General features: G+C 45.6%; 1 protein-coding gene across 1 annotated transcript in view; it reads right to left on the bottom strand.

Annotated features, from left to right (window-relative positions):
- Positions 1-1,042: 1,042 nt before the first annotated feature.
- Positions 1,043-18,763, bottom strand: part of LOC144599322 (transient receptor potential cation channel subfamily V member 6-like) — a 30,028-nt gene continuing 12,307 nt past the window's right edge. Inside the window, exons 7-15 of the mRNA XM_078410117.1 lie at positions 18,017-18,163; positions 15,498-15,704; positions 11,468-11,554; positions 9,546-9,622; positions 7,947-8,112; positions 7,099-7,165; positions 3,580-3,848; positions 1,986-2,095; positions 1,043-1,199 (exon numbers count right to left, since the gene is read on the bottom strand). Of these exons, the coding sequence (XP_078266243.1) occupies positions 1,043-1,199; positions 1,986-2,095; positions 3,580-3,848; positions 7,099-7,165; positions 7,947-8,112; positions 9,546-9,622; positions 11,468-11,554; positions 15,498-15,704; positions 18,017-18,163 (1,287 nt within the window). The remainder of the gene's footprint in view (positions 1,200-1,985; positions 2,096-3,579; positions 3,849-7,098; positions 7,166-7,946; positions 8,113-9,545; positions 9,623-11,467; positions 11,555-15,497; positions 15,705-18,016; positions 18,164-18,763) is intronic.

Raw genomic sequence — 18,763 nt, 5'->3', positions numbered from 1 at the left:
GTTGCCCTTTGAGTATAAAAGTAATCTCTGAGAGTAAATACCTAAATCTAATTACAAATTATTTTAAAAGGGCACTTAAATTTTAACGTACATTGTCAGATTTAAATGGAGATTAGCGTCAGTAACTTTAATGGCATTTGCAAAAATCTCTTCTCCCTCTGTCATTCTAATAAAACTATCTGATGTAAGTTACTGTCACTGTTACATTAATAAAAAATAATTTGAAATGGCTATGCTCATTTGTAGTTGCTAGCAGTAAATCACAGGTTTATAGAAACAATATGTGGGTTAACACAGTGGTGCAGCGGGTAGAGCTGCTGCCTCACAGCACCAGATACCCGGGTTCGATCCTGACCTCGAGTGCTGTCTGTGTGGAGTTTGCACGTTCTCCTTGTGACTGTGTGGGTTTCTTAAGAGGTGCTTTAGAGTTTAGAGATACAGTGTGGAAACAGGCCCTTCGGCCCACCGAGTCCGGGTCGACCAGCGATCCCACTGACAATTTACAATTTACAGAAGGCTATTAAACTATAAACCTGTACGTCTTTGGAGTGTGGGTGGAAACCGGAACACCTGAAGATAAACCACGTGGTCACAGGGAGAACGTACAAACTCTATACAGACAGCACCCACAGTCAAGATCAAATCCAACTCTCTGGTGTTGTGAGGCAGCAACTCAACCACTGCACCACCCCACCCTTTGAGAGTTGCTGCCTCACAGCGCCGGAGACCCAGGTTCAATCCTGACCTCGGGTGCTGTCTGCACGGAGTTTGTACGTTCTCCCTGTGACCGCGTGGGTTTTCTCCGGGTGCTCTGGTTTCCTCCCACATCCCAAAGACGTGCAGGCTTGTAGGTTGATAGGCCAAGTATGTAAGGAGTGGATGAGAAAGTGGGATAACACAGATCTCATGCAAACGGAGATCACTGGTCGGCGTGGACATGGTGGGCCGAAGGGCCATTTGTAATGTATTGCAGAGTGCAGGTAACGAAACTGAGAAAGATATTTTGGGGCCATCAGTAGTGATCCATTTAACGCAAACGCTGCTAAAACGTCGTGGACTCCGAGGAATCTCTCATGCTTATGATTTTTGCCAGGTTTTTTCGGATTGCATCCCAGCCCAGGTGATGTGAATACTTCTGTGCATCTAACGCTGGGACCTGCGTCTTTGTCCCCACTGTTTCACTCAGAATCTCTTCAACCCTGTAATAAAGAAGGGTTTAATGAGAAGAAATTTGCATTTGGAATTCACAAGTTCATAAGTTATAGACATAGACATACACATTGAAAATAGGTGCAGGAGGAGGCCATTTGGCCCACGAGCCTGTACGCACCGCCATTCAATGTGATCATGGCTGATCATCTACAATCAGTAACCCGTGCCTGCCTTCTCCCCATATCCCTTGATACCACTAGCCCCTAGAGCTCTATCTAACTCTATTTAAATTCATCCAGTGAATCGGCCTCCACTGCCCTCTGTGGCAAAGAATTCCACAAATTCACAACTCTCTGGGTGAAAAAGTTTTTTTCTCATTTCAGTTTTAAATGGCCTCCCCTTTATTCTTAGAGCAAAATTAGGCCATTTGGCCCATCAACTCTATTTCCACCATTCTTTCAAATCAAATTCTAAATTGTTAACATCAACAGTGGTTGCAGCATTTATGTGCATGGCATTCCACTGTAGTCTAGTTGCAACTGAGGGTGATTACATCTGCCCTGAAGATTGTTCGTTACTCACCCTGTAACTTGCCCCTGACATAGAAATCAAACGTACATAATCTGCTGTTGCGAAGGAAACAGTTATCCATGTTTTCATAAGTTCATAAGGGATAGGAGCAGAATTAGGCCATTCGGCCCATCAAGTCTACTCCGCCATTCAATCATGGCTGATCTATCTTTTACTCTGAACCCCATTCTCCTGCCTTCTCCCCATAACCCCTGACACCCTTAAAGGTTAGGATAAAAGCTGCAGTGCGATTTTTGGATTACCCAATGTACCACTTGTCATCATCGAAGCCCAAGGATCTTCCAGGAACTCCTGATCGGATTTTTAAAAACACTGGCACCCTTCGCTCCAGAAGCAAGATCGTAGCCGCGATCTGTAAGAGGAGAATTCACCATTCAAAGTCAAAATCATCGCACGTTTTTTACTATTGCCATTTTGAATACAAACGAATAAAAGAAATTGGAAAATGGCCATTCAAATCTTGATCCACAACGCTAGTTTAGTTTATTGTCACGTCAACAGTGAAAAGCTTTTGTTGTGTGCTAACCAGTCAGTGGAAAGACAATACACGATTATAATCGAGCCATTTACATGATAAGGGAATAACGTTTAGTGGAAGGTAAAGCCAGCAAAGTCCGATCAAGGATAGTCCGAGGGTCACCAATAAGGCAACGTTTCTTTCAGAACTAATGCCAAACGTGGTGTTATTTTCATCCTGGATGGTGGATTTTTTCTCTGGGAATGTAACACTGCAATGCTGTAAAACTGAATTCTATACTTTTTTAAAGACACAAAGTGCTGGAGTAACTCAACCGGTCAGGCAGCAGCCCTGGTGAACGTGGATAAGGGGGCATTTTGGGTCGAGTCCCTTCGGACACATACAGGTGGGACTAGTGTAGATGGGGTATCTTGGACATGTTGGGCCGAAGGATCGGTTTCAATGCCCTTACTCTGACCTCCAAGACCAACTTTATCTGCCTGCACATAATCCATTTCCAAAATCCTCTTAAATACTGCCGTCGTATGTACCTCCACCACCACCGCCGGCAGCGGTTCCACACATTCACCACCCTCTGTGTAAAAGAGAAAGGTTCAGTGTTCTAAGTGGGACGTGGAAGGATTATGTTGCTGCACCCTGATGTAGCATCATACCCAGAACCTCATGCTCACAGTAGGCCCAGCAATCCTTTTGAATTAGGTCACTTTATGCATGGCTCTTTACCTAACTAGAATAGACACAAAAAAGCTGGAGTAACTGAAGACACAAACGGCTGGAGAAACTGAAGAAGGGTCTCGACCCAAAGCGTCACCCATTCCTCCTCTCCAGAGATACTGCCTGTCCCAGCCCATTCCTCCTCCCCAGAGATACTGCCTGTCCCAGTAAGCATCTCTGGAGAGAAGGAATGGGTGACGCTTTGGGTCGAGACCCTTCTTCAGTTTGTCGAATGGAAACGTCACCCATTCCTTCTCTCCTGAGATGCCTTATCCCGTTGAGTTGCTCCAGCATTTTGTGTCTATCTTTGGTGTAAACCAGCATCTGCAGTTCCTTTCTACACTCTTTTCCTGACTAGTTTAGTTCAGTTTATTATTGTCACGTGCACTGAGGTACAGTGAGAAGCGTTTGTTTGCGTGCTGTCCAGTCAGTGGAAAGACTAAACATGATTACCATCAAACCATCCACAGTGCGCAGAAAAGGATACAACAAAAGATGGACGCAAAATGCTGGAGTAACTCAGCGGGTTAGGCAGCATCTCGGGAGAGAAGGAATGGGTGACATTTCGGGTCGAGACCCTTCTTCAGACTGATATTAATTGTCTTGTATAGTTTATAAACTAAATTTAAAACCACAACGCTTACTTGCACTTTCCACAGTTCCTCTCTTTCATACGCGATTCTCCAGTATGTGTCGTCCATCATTGCGATCAACAGATTTAAGAGTAGAAGGTAGACAAAGATCATGTACAACACGTAGCCAACATATATGATGCTGGGAGTTGGCTTGTCATAGGGAACTGGGAGATCTATCAAGCCCATCATTAACTCAACTGTGGTGTACATGGTCATCGAAAAGTCCCTGAAATACGGATAATTTCTCAAATCCAGAGTCTGAAACATAACATAAAAAGCTGCAAGATAAAAAGGAAAAGAGTCATGAGAATTGGAGGTTAACTGTACAGGTATGTAGGTTAATTGACTGGGTAAATGTAAAAAATTGTCCCTAGTGGGTGTAGGATAGTGTTAATGTGCGGGGATCGCTGGGCGGCGCGGACTTGGTGAGCCGAAAAGGCCTGTTTCCGCACTGTATATATATGATATATGATGATATGATATGAAGAGAAGACACAAAGCGATTGTGCAGCTCAGCTAGGGTCGCCAGCAGTCCCGTATTAGCCGGGACATCCCGTATATTTGGGCTAAATTGGTTTGTCCCATATGGGACCATCCTTGTCCCGTATTAGGCCCGGGAGGCGATGTAGGCCTGGATGCTGTAGGCCCGGACACTGTAGGTCCGGACATTGTAGGCCCGGACACTGTAGGTCTGGACACTGTAGGTCCGGACATTGTAGGCCCGGACACTGTAGGTCTGGACACTGTAGGTCTGGACACTATAGGTCTGGACAGTGTAGGTGTGGGCACTATAGGTCCGGAGGCCCGTGTGCTGCCTAGCGGAGGTTGCGTAGCAACCCGCCTCCCGGCCCGGGCGGCCGCCATTAGTGGAGCGGGAGCACGTGGCCGCTGGCTGTGTGAGGTCTCATAGAGCGCGGGGCGGTGACGTCACCTTGTCCCTTATTTGGGAGTGAGATAGTTGGCACCCCTCAGCTCAGCGGCTCTGGAGATTATGGATAAGCAACTGTAGAAGGGTCCCAACCCAAACGTCACCTATCCATGTTTTCCTGAGATGCTGGCTGACCCGCTGAGTTACTCTAGCACTTCATGTTTTATTTTGTAAACCAGCATCTGCAGTTTCTTGTTTCTATGTTCATTGTACATGCTGCTAAGTTCTCCATGGCAGGAGAAAATGAGGGATGTTATTATATTTGTATCTTCAATAACCATGCAATTTTAACACATCCATGGGGCAGCATGGTGGCACAGCGGCAGAGTTACTGCCTTACAGCGCCAGAGAACCGGGTTCGATCCTGACCACGGTTGCTGTCTGGACATAGAGTTTGTACATTCTTCTCGTGACCACGTGGGCTTTCTCCGGCTGCTCCGGTTTCCTCCCAAACTCCAAGGATGTGTATGTTTTTACGGGGATTTCTGGTCCACGGACCTGGTGGGCCGAAGGGCCTGTTTCCCTGATGTATCTCTAAAGGGCCTGTCCCACTTTAGGTGATTTTAGGGTGACTGCCGGTGACTAGGCTGTCGCCGACAGTTCGCCGGGTGTCGCGGGCATGATCGTGAGGAGTCTTCCAAAGATTGTAGTGGATCTCAGCGTGTCGCTGAGAAATCATCCGGAGTGAAATTTCTCGGCGACAGCTGGCTTGTCGCCAGGTATCGTTGCTTATTGCAGGTGCTGTCTGTCGCATGCTGTCCCCAGGTTTGCTAGGTTCTCTTAGATGCATTTAGAAGCACATAATATTAAAATAAGTAAAGTCATTTCAAAATACCATAAAATGCTTGTGTTTAACCAATTTATTTACCGTCAGGACATTTGACAGGTAGATTGGAGGCGCCAGTTTGATGGTCAGGTAAGCGTGGGAATTTTCGTGATGTTTATGGCCATCAGCCATTACATTTAAAGTGGGCTCCCAACCCAGATTTGCAACCCAGAAACCAGATATGCATCTCCCTTATATTTTCAAAGAATGCCCACACACTTTTCACACAAATCCACTTAACCACTTTTAATTTTCACGATGTTTCAGAAGACGGTGTAATCTCGACCTGACTCGCCATTGTCGTGGTCATTGTCGTGGTCATTGTCGTGGTCATTGTCGTGGTCATTGTTGTGGTCATTGTCGTGGTCATTGTCGTGGTCATTGTCGTGGTCATTGTCGTGGTCATTGTCGTGGTCATTGTCGTGGTCATTGTCGTGGTCATTGTCGTGGTCATTGTCGTGGTCATTGTCGTGGTCATTGTCGTGGTCATTGTCGTGGTCATTGTCGTGGTCATTGTCGTGGTCATTGTCGTGGTCATTGTCGTCGGGTAAAAGACAATTTTGGCGATCTGCTACGACTTTCACAGTCGCCGGCAGTCGCCAAAAAAATCGCCTAAGTGGGACAGGCCGTTAGACTAAATCACACTAAATCCATATCAAGGACTTCTAAAATTGGAACTCAAAGGTCTAAAATTTGCTGTTTACTTTAGTTTAGTTTAGTTTAGTTTAGTTTAGAGATACAGTGCGGAAACAGGCCCTTAAGCCCACTGAGTCCACACCGACCAGTGATCCCCACACATTAACACTATCCTACACACACGAAGAACAATTTACATTTATATCAAGTCAATTAACTGTATGTCTTTGGAGTGTGGGAGGAAACCAAAGTTCTCGGAGAAAACCCACGCAGGTCACGGGGAGAACGTACAGACTCTGTGTAGAAAACACCCGGGTCTCTGGCACTGTAAGGTGGTCGCTCTACCGCTGCGCCACCGTGCCGCCATGTTGTGAAAGCAACAAAGTTATCCGTGATCTCTGGCCTTCAGCAATTTCTGGCATCCGCACTTGCTCAATTAAATCCAGAGTCTGGCATCAGTGTTTTGTGTTTAGTTGCACACTTGGCCTTGCATAACATGAGCTACTGAACATTCCTAACTACAACCAAGACAGAATCTGACATTTGACCTGCACCTCAACATTTGGCCCAGACTCTGTGGAATCTGCACATTTGAACTAACATTATAAACGAAGCAAGATTATGGAAGGTTAATAACTAATGAGGGGTGAGCAGATGTCAGTCTTGGAGGAGTTTCTCGTTCATTGATAACCAACATGGATCAACTAAAAGATGGATACAAAATGCTGGAGTAACTCAGCGGGACAGGAAACATCTCCGGATAGAAGGATAGATCTGGATAGACTGACCCCCCCTCCACCCTCCCCCCAATCTTCACACTTCCCCAATCCTTTCCACTTATCACTTTAATATCCCGTTTCATGTGCCTTGTGTTTTATGACTGTTGGCAGATCAATTTCCCTCCTGGGATAAATAAAAGTCCATCGTATCGTATCGTATCGTAAATGGGGGACGTTTCGAGTCGAGACATTCCTTCAGACCCGAAACATCACCCATTCCTTCTCTCCACAGATGCTGCCTGTCCCGCTGAATTACTCCAGCATTTTGTGTCCATCTCCAGTATAGACCAGCATCTGCAGTTCCTTCTTACACTTATCGACTGAATATTGTACTTAGCGGGTCAATGTGAAACACATACCAGAGGTGAATCCCGTGATACAGATGAGAACCAGGCAGCACCATTGCATGAAATCACCAAAAATTATCTGTAAAGAATAACAAGCCATTAATTTAAAAAAATCAAAGACTTGAGGGCATAACTTTAAGGTGAGATGGGCAAAGTTTAAAGCAAATATACGTAGCTAGTTTTTTTTACACAGAGGGTGGTGGGGGCCTGGAACTCACTGCCTGGGGTGGTGGTGGAGGCAGATACGATAGTGGCGTTTAAGAGGCTTTTGGATAGGCACGTGGATATGCAGGCAGATTACAGTTGGTCCTGGCATCATGTTCTGCACAGACATTGTGGGCCGAAGGGCCAGTTCCTGTGCTGTACAGTTCCATGTGTAGGAAGGAACTGCAGATGCTGGTTTAAACTGAAGATAGACACAATGTGCTGGAGTAATGCAGCGGGACAGGCAGCATCTCTGGAGAGACCTTTCTTCAGACTGATGACATGGGAGAGGTAGATACATAGATAAGGAGGTGTAAGGTAATCAACATCCCCTTTGTCCTGTTTTCACACCTTACACCTCCTTATCTAATGATGTCCCTCGCCCTTGACATCAGTCTGAAGAAGGGTCTCGACGCAAATCGTCACCCATTCCTTCTCTCCAGAGATGCTGCCCGTCCCACTGAGTCACTCCAGCATTTTGTGCCCATCCTAGAGCAAAGGGGAACGCACAGAGTGCAGAATACGGGGAGATCGCGAAGAGGCGTGAATGGAAACCCACCACTGGAGACAAGGCAGCTCAGTGGAAACAATTACCTTGAAAATATTCCAATTGTTTTTTTTCATCTCTGCTAAATTAGTTCATTTGGTTTTCCTACCTTTTGGATCATAATGGAGAATTGCCCAAGCATCTTAAATCCACGGGCAAAGTAGATGGTGTTGCACCAGCCGATGATCAGAGCCAGAGAAATAGGAACAGCTTCTTCTACGTTGCCGAGAATCCTCATGATTACTGCCACGGCAATCAACAACGAGTAACAGACCCTAGAACAACATTACAAAGCATCACGCTCGGTCAAGGAGAGTGAGTCGTGCATTGGTCTACATAAACAGGGCGCCACCCAGATACGATCCTGATCTCGGGCCCTGTCTGTGTGGAGTTTACACGTTCTTCCTGTGACCCCGTGGGTTCACATCTGCGGAGTCATTTAAGTTCCTTGGAACCATCATCTCCAGGGACCTTAAATGGGGGGCCACCATCGACTCCACAGTCAAAAAGGCCCAACAGAGGATGTACTTCCTGCAGCAACTGAAGAAACACAATCTGCCACAGGCAATGATGGTCCAATTCTATACTGCTATCATTGAGTCCGTCCTCACCTTCTCCATCATGGTCTGGTTTGGCTCAGCCACCAAGCACGACATCCAGAGGCTGCAACGGATCGTTCGCACAGCTGAGAAGGTTGTTGGCTGCAACCTTCCCCCCATTGACGAACTGTACACTGCAAGGGCCAGGAAGTGAGCGGGCAAGATCATCTCTGACCCCTCTCACCCTGGCCACAAACTCTTTGAAGCACTTCCCTATGGAAGGCGACTCCGGACTGTCAAAGCAGCCACAGCCAGACATAAAACCAGCTTTTTTTTCACGAGTTATAGTTCTACTCAATAACCAAAGTCTGTAGTCTCTTTTTTGCTCTGGTTTATTTTCACCGACATGTTTAGACCGTAATGTTGTATCCTTATTGTTTTGATGTGATTATGCTTTATTCTTAATTGTTAACTGTATGGCTGTGTTGTCATTTGTGAGCGGAGCACCAAGGCACATTCCTTGTATCTGCACATACTTGGCCAATGAACGTATTCATTCATTCATTCATTCCTCCAGGTGCTCCGGTTTCCTCCCACATCCCAAAGACGTGCGGGTTTGTAGGTTGCTTTGGGTTTGTAGATTAATTGGCCCTCTGTAAATAGTCCCTGGTGTGTGCAGAGTGGATGAGAAAGTGGGATAACATAGAACGTGTGTGTACAGGTGACCGATGGCCAGCGTGGGCTCGGGTAGGCCGAAAGGCCTGTTTCCATGCTAAAACTAAAAGCTAAAATTATATAGCAGGAAAGGGTGGATTACAAGTGACTGATTCGCACACTTGAGGATAGATTTCTGAAGAGGTGGCACGGTGGCGCAGCGGTAGAGTTGCTGCCTTACAGTGTTTTCAGCACCAGAGACCCAGGTTCGATCCTGACTACAGGTGCTTTTGGAAGAACCATTCCAAAATCTGATAACTTATTGTCACGTGTGCTGAGGTACAGTGAAAAGATTTGTTTTGCATGCTATCCAAATCGATCAGAAATACCATACATAAACACAATCAAGTCAAACTCAAGTACAATGGGTAGAGTAAAGGGGAAGGAGATGTGTGTGCATGTGAGTTGCAAGTGGAGTGATTACACTAGTGGTAACATTAGGTCATTATACTTACAAGAGTAATGGAAAGGGCCCTCCTATTGAAGTATTCCCTAAATAATTCCGTGGACCAATCCTATACAGATAAGGGATCTGCAAATAAAATAAATGTTGAAGAACATATTTTCTTCAGAAGGAAACAAGCTCAAATGAAGCTATTCAAACCATCAATGGGTCTTCCATGTTATAATTATGCTACTTCATAGAAACATAGAAAGTAGGTGCAGGAGTAGGTCATTCGGCCCTTCAAGCCAGCACCACCATTCAATATGATCTTGGCTGATCATCCAGAATCAGTACCCTGTCCCTGCTATTTCCCCATATCCCTTGATTCTATGTCCAAACTTCCAATTTATCCAGCACATAAAACTATAAACAACATGTGTTTTTTCCTTTTTGTTTCAGATTAGTTTAGTGTCACGTGTACCGAGGTACAGTGAAAAGCTTTTGTTGCATGCTAACCAGTCAGTGGAAAGACAATACATGATTACAATCGTGCCATTTACATGATAAGGGAATAACGTTCAGTGCAAGGTAAAGCCAGAAAAGTCCGATCAAGGATAGTCCAAGGGTCACCAATGAGGTAGATCGTAGTTCAGCACTGCTCTCTGGTTATGGTAGGATGGTTCAGTTGCCTGATAACAGCTGGGAAGAAACTGTCCCTGAATCTGGAGGTGTGCATTAGTAGATTTATAGTTCCTATACTGGAGGCGTAGTGTGTAGTTAGTGGTGCCGACACCTCACAGTACCAGAAACCCAGGTTCAATCCTAACCTCTGGTGCTGCCTGTGTGGAGTTTGCATGCTCCACCTGTGACTGTGTGGGTTTTCTCCAGGAGCTCCAGTTTCCTCCCACTTCCCAAAGATGCACAGGTTGCTAGGTTAATTGGCCACCACTTGGAGTGGAGGGAATGGAATCTGGGGGGAGTTCAGGAAATACGTGTTGAATAAAGTGGGTTTAGAACAAATGGTAGCTCGATGGTAGCCACAGACTCAGTGATCTGGAGAGTCTGTTAGCATTCTCTACGATTTAGTGCATGATTAAAAAAAACTGTAACTCGGTATATTTAACTGCTCAACAAGAATGACCAAATTCTGCTCCTATGTCATAGAATCATAGAGTCATCTAACATGGAAACAGGCCCTTCGGCCCAACTTACCCACACCGGCCAACATGTCCCATCTACACTAGAAAACCCACACTACACTACAACATGTCCTACCTGCCCACATTTGGCCCATATCCCTCTCAACCTGTCCTATCAGTGCACCTGTCCAATTGTCTCTTAAATGTTATGATAGTCCCTCTCTCAACTACCTCCTCCAGTACCTCGTTCCGTACACCCATCACCCTTTGCGTAAATAAGTTACCCCTCAGGTTCCTATTAAATCTTTCCCCTCTCACCTTAAGCCTATGTCCTTTGGTTCTCGATTCCCCTACTCTGGGCAAGAGATTCTGTGCGTCCACCCGATCTATTCCTTATACACATTATACCCGATTATACACATCTTGCTGCTACACTGCAAATTCTCCTCAAGGTATGTCTACTTTGAAGAAGTTCTCCTCCTCTCTTCAACGAGAGTTTAGCAGTTTGAAGAAGGGTCTCGACCCGAAACGTCACCCATTCCTTCTTCTCGAGATGCTGCCTGACCCGCTGAGTTAATCCAGCATTTTGTGTCTACCTTCGATCTATTTCTCTCATGATTTTGTACCTCTCTATAAGATCATGAATAAACAATAAAAAGTTCAGTATATATATATATGTATTTATACCTATTTGTATATATATATATATATGTATTTATACCTATATCCTATTAAATCTTTCCCCCCTCTCACCTTAAACCTATATCCTTTGGTTCTCGATTCACATCCTCTGGGCAAAAGACTGTGTCTTATGGTCTGCTGCTCTTTAACAAAGCAAAGGTCTGTGACTTACCTCACTGATCAGTATCACCAATGCCCCAATGATGGTAATTAATTCACCGACAAGTCTCAAGAAGTCTTCTTTCGTCTGATAGGATTCCTAAAATAATTCACTTAATAAAGGATCTGGGTTATTGCAAAGGGAAACAACTATTGCATACAAAATTACTAAAAACATAACTCTACACTTGTATAATGCTTGGCATTGTTGCAATTAGGATTGCATCTGGAGTTCACGTTAGGAATAATACCGGGTCAAAGCAAACACAACTGTTAGAAATAGGAACTGCGGATGCTGGTTTAAACCGAAGATAGACACAGAAAGCTGGAGTAACTCAGTGGGTCAGGCAGCATCTCTGGAGAGAAGGAATGGGTGACGTTTCACAGAGTGCTGGAGTAACTCAGCGGGTCAGGCAGCATCTGTGGAGAACATGGATAGGTGACGTTTCACAGAGTGCTGGAGTAACTCAGCGGGTCAGGCAGCATCTCTGGAGAACATGGATAGGTGACGTTTCACAGAGTGCTGGAGTAACTCAGCGGGTCAGGCAGCATCTGTGGAGAACATGGATAGGTGACGTTTCACAGAGTGCTGGAGTAACTCAGCGGGTCAGGCAGCATCTCTGGATGACATGGATAAGCAATGTTTCAGGTCGGGATCTTTCCTCAGATTTTCGAACAAGATGGCTATATTCAAATATTCAGAACTGTAATAAAAGATTTCCACAATTTCAACATTTAACCCCCGCAGATATCATTCAATATTTATTTTCTGCAAACTTAGAGTCATATAGTGATACAATGTGGAAACAGGCCCCTCAGCCAAACTTGCCCCAGTTACACTAGTCCCACCTGCCCACGTTTGGTCCATATCGCTCCAAACCTGTCCTATCCATGTACCTGTCTAACTGTTTCTTTAATGTTGGGATAGTCCCTGCCTCAACTACCTCCTCTAGCAGCTTGTTCCATACACCCACCACCCTTTGTGTGAAAATCTTACCCTTCAGATTCCTATTAAATCTTTTCCCCTTCACCTTAAACCTAGGTCCTCAGGTCCTCGATTCCCCTACTCTGGGCAAGAGACTCTGTGCATCTACCCGATCTGTTCCTCTCATGATTTTATAATTTAGTAAACCTTAGTAACCTTTATATGAATCTATGAAGTGTTTCACTGAGGATTTGTGCAGAATATGCCTTCAATACTAACAATAGACAATAGACAATAGGTGCAGGAGGAGGCCATTCGGCCCTTCGAGCCAGCACCGCCATTCAATGTGATCATGGCTGATCATTCACAATCAGTACCCCGTTCCTGCCTTCTCCCCATACCCCCTGACTCTGCTATCATTAAGAGCTCTATCTAACTAACACATTCTGACAGCTTAGAAATCCATTATATATTGCTGCCTGGTTATCTCTCACTTATTTTGTTTTGCGTTACCGGCACAGGTTACTGATTGTGGAGAGTCAGCCACTTATCACTGCAACAATAAACTCCTCCCTGTCCACTGGCATCGTCCCGCCATCCCTCAAAATCGCTGCTGTCACCCCCATTCTGAAAAAACCTGGTCTAAACCCTGACACCCCAAACAACTTCAGACCAATCTCCAACCTACCCTTTCTGTCCAAAGTTTTGGAATGTGCTGTAGCTTCCCAACTCAAATACCACCTCTCTACCAATAACCTGTATGAAACTTTCCAATCCGGATTCCGCTCAAACCACTGTACTGAAACTGCGCTCCTCAAAATCACAAACGACATTCTCCTCTCCTCCGACGCTGGCAACCTCAACATCCTCATCCTACTTGACCTCAGCGCCGCCTTTGACACCATAAATCACTCCATTCTCCTCACCCGACTTGAAACCTCCCTTAACATCACCGGCACAGCCCTATCCTGGTTTAAATCTTACCTCTCTGACAGACACCAGTTCATCTCCATTAACAACTGTAAATCCCCCACCGCTCCCCTCCCCCAAGGTGTCCCCCAAGGCCCAGTCCTTGGCCCCCTCCTCTTCATCCTCTACCTGTTCCCCCTTGGTCAATTAATCCGCCGTCATGGTCTCAACTTCCACTGCTTCGCCGATGATATCCAGCTCCTCATCTCCACCAAGTCAATCTCCTCCACCACACACTCTACACTGACAAACTGCATTACTGAAATAAAATCTTGGCTTCAATCAAACTTCCTCAAACTCAATTGCAACAAATCTGAAATCATCATCATTGGTCCAAAAATGCTCACCAAATCCACCCAAAACTTCATCCTCAACATTGATGGTCTCCCAGTATCCACCTCACCTCACATCCGGAATCTTGGAATCATCCTTGATCAAACCCTCTCCTTCGACAAACACATCAAACACATCACAAAGACAGCCTTCTTCCACCTCAAAAACATTGCCCGTCTCCGTCCATCCCTCTCCTCCACAGCTGCAGAAACCCTCATCCACGCCTTCATCACCTCCCGTCTGGACTACTGCAACAGCCTCCTCTATGGCGCACCCTCAAAAATCATCAATAAACTTCAATACATTCAAAACTCCGCTGCCCGTCTACTCACACACACCTCGATCCGTGACCATATCACCCCCGTCCTTTATAAACTCCACTGGCTCCCCATCCCCCAGAGAATCCAGTACAAAATCCTCCTCATAACCTACAAAGCCCTCCATAACCTGGCCCCATCCTACCTGACCGACCTCCTCCACAGGCACACTCCCACCTGCACCCTCCGCTCTGCCGCTGCCAATCTCCTATCCCCCCACATCCGGACTAACCTCAGATCCTGGGGGGACAGGGCTTTCTCCATCGCTGCTCCCACCCTATGGAACTCACTACCCCAAACCGTTAGAGACTCCCCCACACTCACCACATTCAAAACATCGCTGAAGTCTCACCTGTTCAGCACTGCCTTCAACCACTGAAGGTCACCTCACCTACTGTTCATTTATTTATTTACTTATTTATCTATTTATTAATTTCCCTATGTTCTCAAAATCTCTGTAAAGCGTCTTTGAGTATATGAAAAGCGCTATATAAATAAAATGTATTATTATTGTTATTATGATCACAATGAAAGGCGGTGCTGGCTCGAAGGGCCAAATGGCCTCCTCCTGCACTTATTTTCTATGTTACGATCCTCCTGTTAGAAATGCTCCACTAAATTCTCCAGAACAATATTGTAGTGTAAAATTCTTACGGCGTAATGAAAAAGTTTAAAGACACAAGGGGAAGCAGCAGTTTTAAGATCACCACAGGCTCGGGTAACAGACTAATAAATAGCTGGGGTAATGTCGAGCATCCTTTAACTTCCACAAAGGTGGACGGGTGAGGAGAGGGACGTTGGTTGTTGTCGAGCAGGGCAGGCGATGGCTGGACGCCCTGCAGCAGCCGGGGGCTTGCCTAAGTCACAGCAACTGGAGCGGGGACTGGACTTGGTCAATGGCACCTCTTGCATGCGGGCGGGCTCAGTGGCTATTTCTGTACAACCTGCTAATCGGGGATGGTACGGCGATACTCTACCGGACTGGAGTTTCACTGCGTTTGCACTTTGCACATGTGACAGCAAAGCACCATTAAACCAGATGCTGCTTGGCCATTCGGGTGAGGCAGAGGTTCAGTTGCTCCTCCACAAACCTCATCTACTGTATCTCTCCTTCACTCCCCCACCCTCGTTCTCCGACTAGTTTCACTGTTCTCCTGATTGATTTTTCTGACTGTAGACCTCGATGTCACCTCCCTCCCAGCCAACAATGAACCATTCTACATTTCCTTGATCACTGTCTGCTTTGATCTGCCCTTTTCACACCTTACCCTTCCACATATCTCTAGTCTCCCTTTCCCCCCGACTCTCAAGTCTGAAGAAGGGTGACAACCCATTTCTTCTCTCCAGAGATGCTGCCTGTCCCACTGAGTTACTCCAGCATTTTGTGTCTATCTTGAGTTCTTCTGGCAGATTGGTTTGACTCCAAATTTCAGCATCTGCGGTATCTCGACTGTCCAAATAACAAGATATGTCTCTTATTATAAGATGCTTGTACTTACGGCCAATGTCTTCTGTGTCCTAATAGTGAGGTTGTCAGATAATCCTGGCGGAATGGGCTTCAGTGGCCGATATAAGCTGGAGACGGTGAATATAATGATATACATAATATAGGAGAACATCCAGATGAGAAAATACTTGTAGCCAAATGAATTCCACTTTTGATGCAACAGCTCCTTAACTGGTTTAGCATCAACAAGTTTGCGAACCTGTGAAAATAAGTATAATTAGTGGCCGTTCAGTTTATTCAGCCTTGTTTAGTTTAGTTTCGTTCTTAGTTTAGAGTTATGGGCGGCACGGTGGCGCAGCGGTAGAGTTGCTGCCTTACAGCGAATGCAGCGCCGGAGACCCGGGTTCGATCCTGACTACGGGTGCTGTCTGTACGGAGTTTGTACGTTCTCCCCGTGACCGCGTGGGTTTTCTCCGAGATCTTCGGTTTCCTCCCACACTCCAAAGACGTACAGGTTTATAGGTTAATTGGCTTGGTAAATGTAAAAATTGTCCCTTGTGGGTGTAGGATAGTGTTAATGTGCGGGGATCGCTGGGCGGCACGGACCCGGTGGGCCGAAGGGCCTGTTTCTGTGCTGTATCTCTAAAGTAAACTAAACTAAACTAAAAATACAGCGCGGAAACAGGCCCTTCTACCCACCGAGTGCGCGCCGACCAGTGATCCCCGCACACTAACACTATCCTACACACACTAGGGACAATTGACATTTATAGCAAGCCAAATAATCTACAAACCTGCACGTCTTTGGAGTGTGGGAGGAAACCGAAGATCTTGGAGAAAACCCACGCAGGTCACGGGGAGAACGTACAAACTCCGTACAGACGGCGCCCGTAGTCAGGATCGAACCTGAGTCTCCGGCGCTGCATTCGCTGTAAGGCAGCAACTCTACCGCTGCGCCACTTGCTTTCTTCTTTTTTTGCATCTTTAGTTTAGTTTATTATTTTATTTATATATTATCTTTTTCTATATATTTATTTATTATTGTAGTTTATTATTGTCACAGTGAAAAGCTTTTGTTGCGTGCTAACCAGTCAGTGGAAAGACGGTACATGATTACAATCGAGCCTTCCACAGTGTACAGATACCGGATAAGGGAATAACGTTTAGTGCAAGGTAAAGCCAGCAAAGTCCGATCAAGGATAGTCCAAGGGTCACCAAAGAGGTAGATAGTAGTTCAGCACTGCTCTCTGGTTGTGGTGGGATGGTTCAGTTGTCTGTTCAGTTGCATCTCTAATCTGATCTCTTCAGCTGAGGTGAGGTGAACCAATATAATTTCCATAATTTCAAGTTGACAATGCCTTTATTTCTCGGCTTTAGGTTCAAGTTTAGGTTTATTATTTGCACATGCACCAAAGTACATTGGAAATCTTTGTTTTTCATGCTATTCATTCAAAGCAGGTAATACCAGACATAAATCCAACCATGCCAAACTCAAGTACAATGGGCAGAGCAAAGGGGTAGATACAGAGTGCAGAATATAGTTAGTGTGTGTAGGAAGGAACTACAGATGCTGGTTTACACTGAAGATTGGCACAAAATGCTGGAGTAACTCAGCAGGACAGGCAGCATCTCTGTAATGAAGGAATGGGTGACGTTTCAGGTTGAGATCCTTCTTCAAACAGAGGGTCTCGACCCGAAACGTCACCCGTTCCTTCACGCCTGAGATGCTGCCTGTCCCGCTGTGTTACTCCAGCATTTTGTGTCTCTCTGCAGAATGTAGTTCTCAGCATTGTAGCGCAAAAGTTGCAGAGACAAAGTCCAGCGTCCACAAGGGGGTAGAGGTGAATCAGACAGTACCCTAGCGTATGGAAGGACTGCTCAGCAGTCTGATTACAGAGGGGTGGAAGCTGTTCCTGCATCAGGTGGTGCGCGCTTTCAAGCTTCTGTATCATCTGCCGGATGGGAGTGGGGAGGGAGTGGGACAAGCCTTTGATGATTATACTGGCTGCGTGGAGTGTAGACGGGGTCAATGGGTACAAAAGGCCATTACTTAAAAGGTAAAGCAAACTATAAGAAGTATTCTAAAAGCAAATCAAAAAGCACTTGCAACCCCTCATCATGCAGCCATCTTTGATGATCTGTTACGAGGGCATAAGATCATAAGGAATAGGAGTAGAATTAGGCCATTCGGCCCATCAAGTCTACTCCACCATTCAACCATGGCTGATCTATCTCTCCCTCCTAACCCCATTCTCCTGCCTTCTCCCCATAACCTCCGACACCCGTACTAATCAAGTATCTATCCATCTCTGCCTTAAAAATATCCACTGACTTGGCCTCCACGGCCTTCTGTGGCAAAGAATCCCACAGATTCACCACCCTCTGACTGAAGAGGGTGTTCTTAATTCTGTTAAACATAGAGTTCAGGTGTGGAGACATGACCAACAAAGCTACAAACTTGTAATCCACTTGAAAGATGAAATTATCTATTGCAAGGTGGAGAACAATGCAAAACTCTTTGAAGGAATGATTGGTATAATTGATGTCTGGCTGGTCAGATCTTGTGGTTACCTCACTATTCCTGCTTGTTGTTATGATGTCCAGAACTGATTTTTGATCACCCCAAGTATCAATGTTGGTGAGGTCGTAAACACAGTAAGAGATGGTTCCCATGGTCCAATATATTTTCTTCTGCTTTTGTACCAAATAGTTAAACATCTGCAGAAGAAAAAAGCATTAAAACTATTGCATTAAATCAGGAACTTTACTGCAAGGAAGATTTAGAATGATTTAGACTTAATGAAACCATATCATTATTGTTTATTTTCGAGATACAGCACAGAAACAGGCCCTTCAGCCCACCGAGTCCGTGCCGACCAGCAATCCCCACACATTAACTCCACCCTACACACACTAGGGACAACTTTACATTTTTTATACCAAGCCAATTAACCTACAAACCCCCTGTGTGTCTTTAGAGTGTGGGAGGAAACTGAAGATTTCGGAGAAAGCCCACGCAGGTCACGGGGAGAACGTACAAACTCCTTACAGACAGCACCCGTAGTCGGGATCGAACCCGGGTCTCTGGCGCTGTAAGGCAGCAACTCTACCGCTGCGCCACCGTGCCGCACAGGTGACTTACATTAAATAATCCTCGTGCTTTGAGTGAAAAGACCACACTTGCCCAAGTTTGGTGCCTCTGACTGTTAATCTTTAAACAAAATGAAACGAGGAAAGCAGACCAACGCGGTGAGATAAGATGTGTGTGGACAGGCATCATGGACAACATGGCCATCGTGACCTCAGGTGCACCATTTC

The sequence above is a fragment of the Rhinoraja longicauda genome, chromosome 13 (assembly GCF_053455715.1).
Source record: "Rhinoraja longicauda isolate Sanriku21f chromosome 13, sRhiLon1.1, whole genome shotgun sequence".
NCBI classification, from domain to species: Eukaryota; Metazoa; Chordata; class Chondrichthyes; order Rajiformes; family Arhynchobatidae; genus Rhinoraja; species Rhinoraja longicauda.
This window is presented reverse-complemented; position numbering and strand designations above follow the sequence as displayed.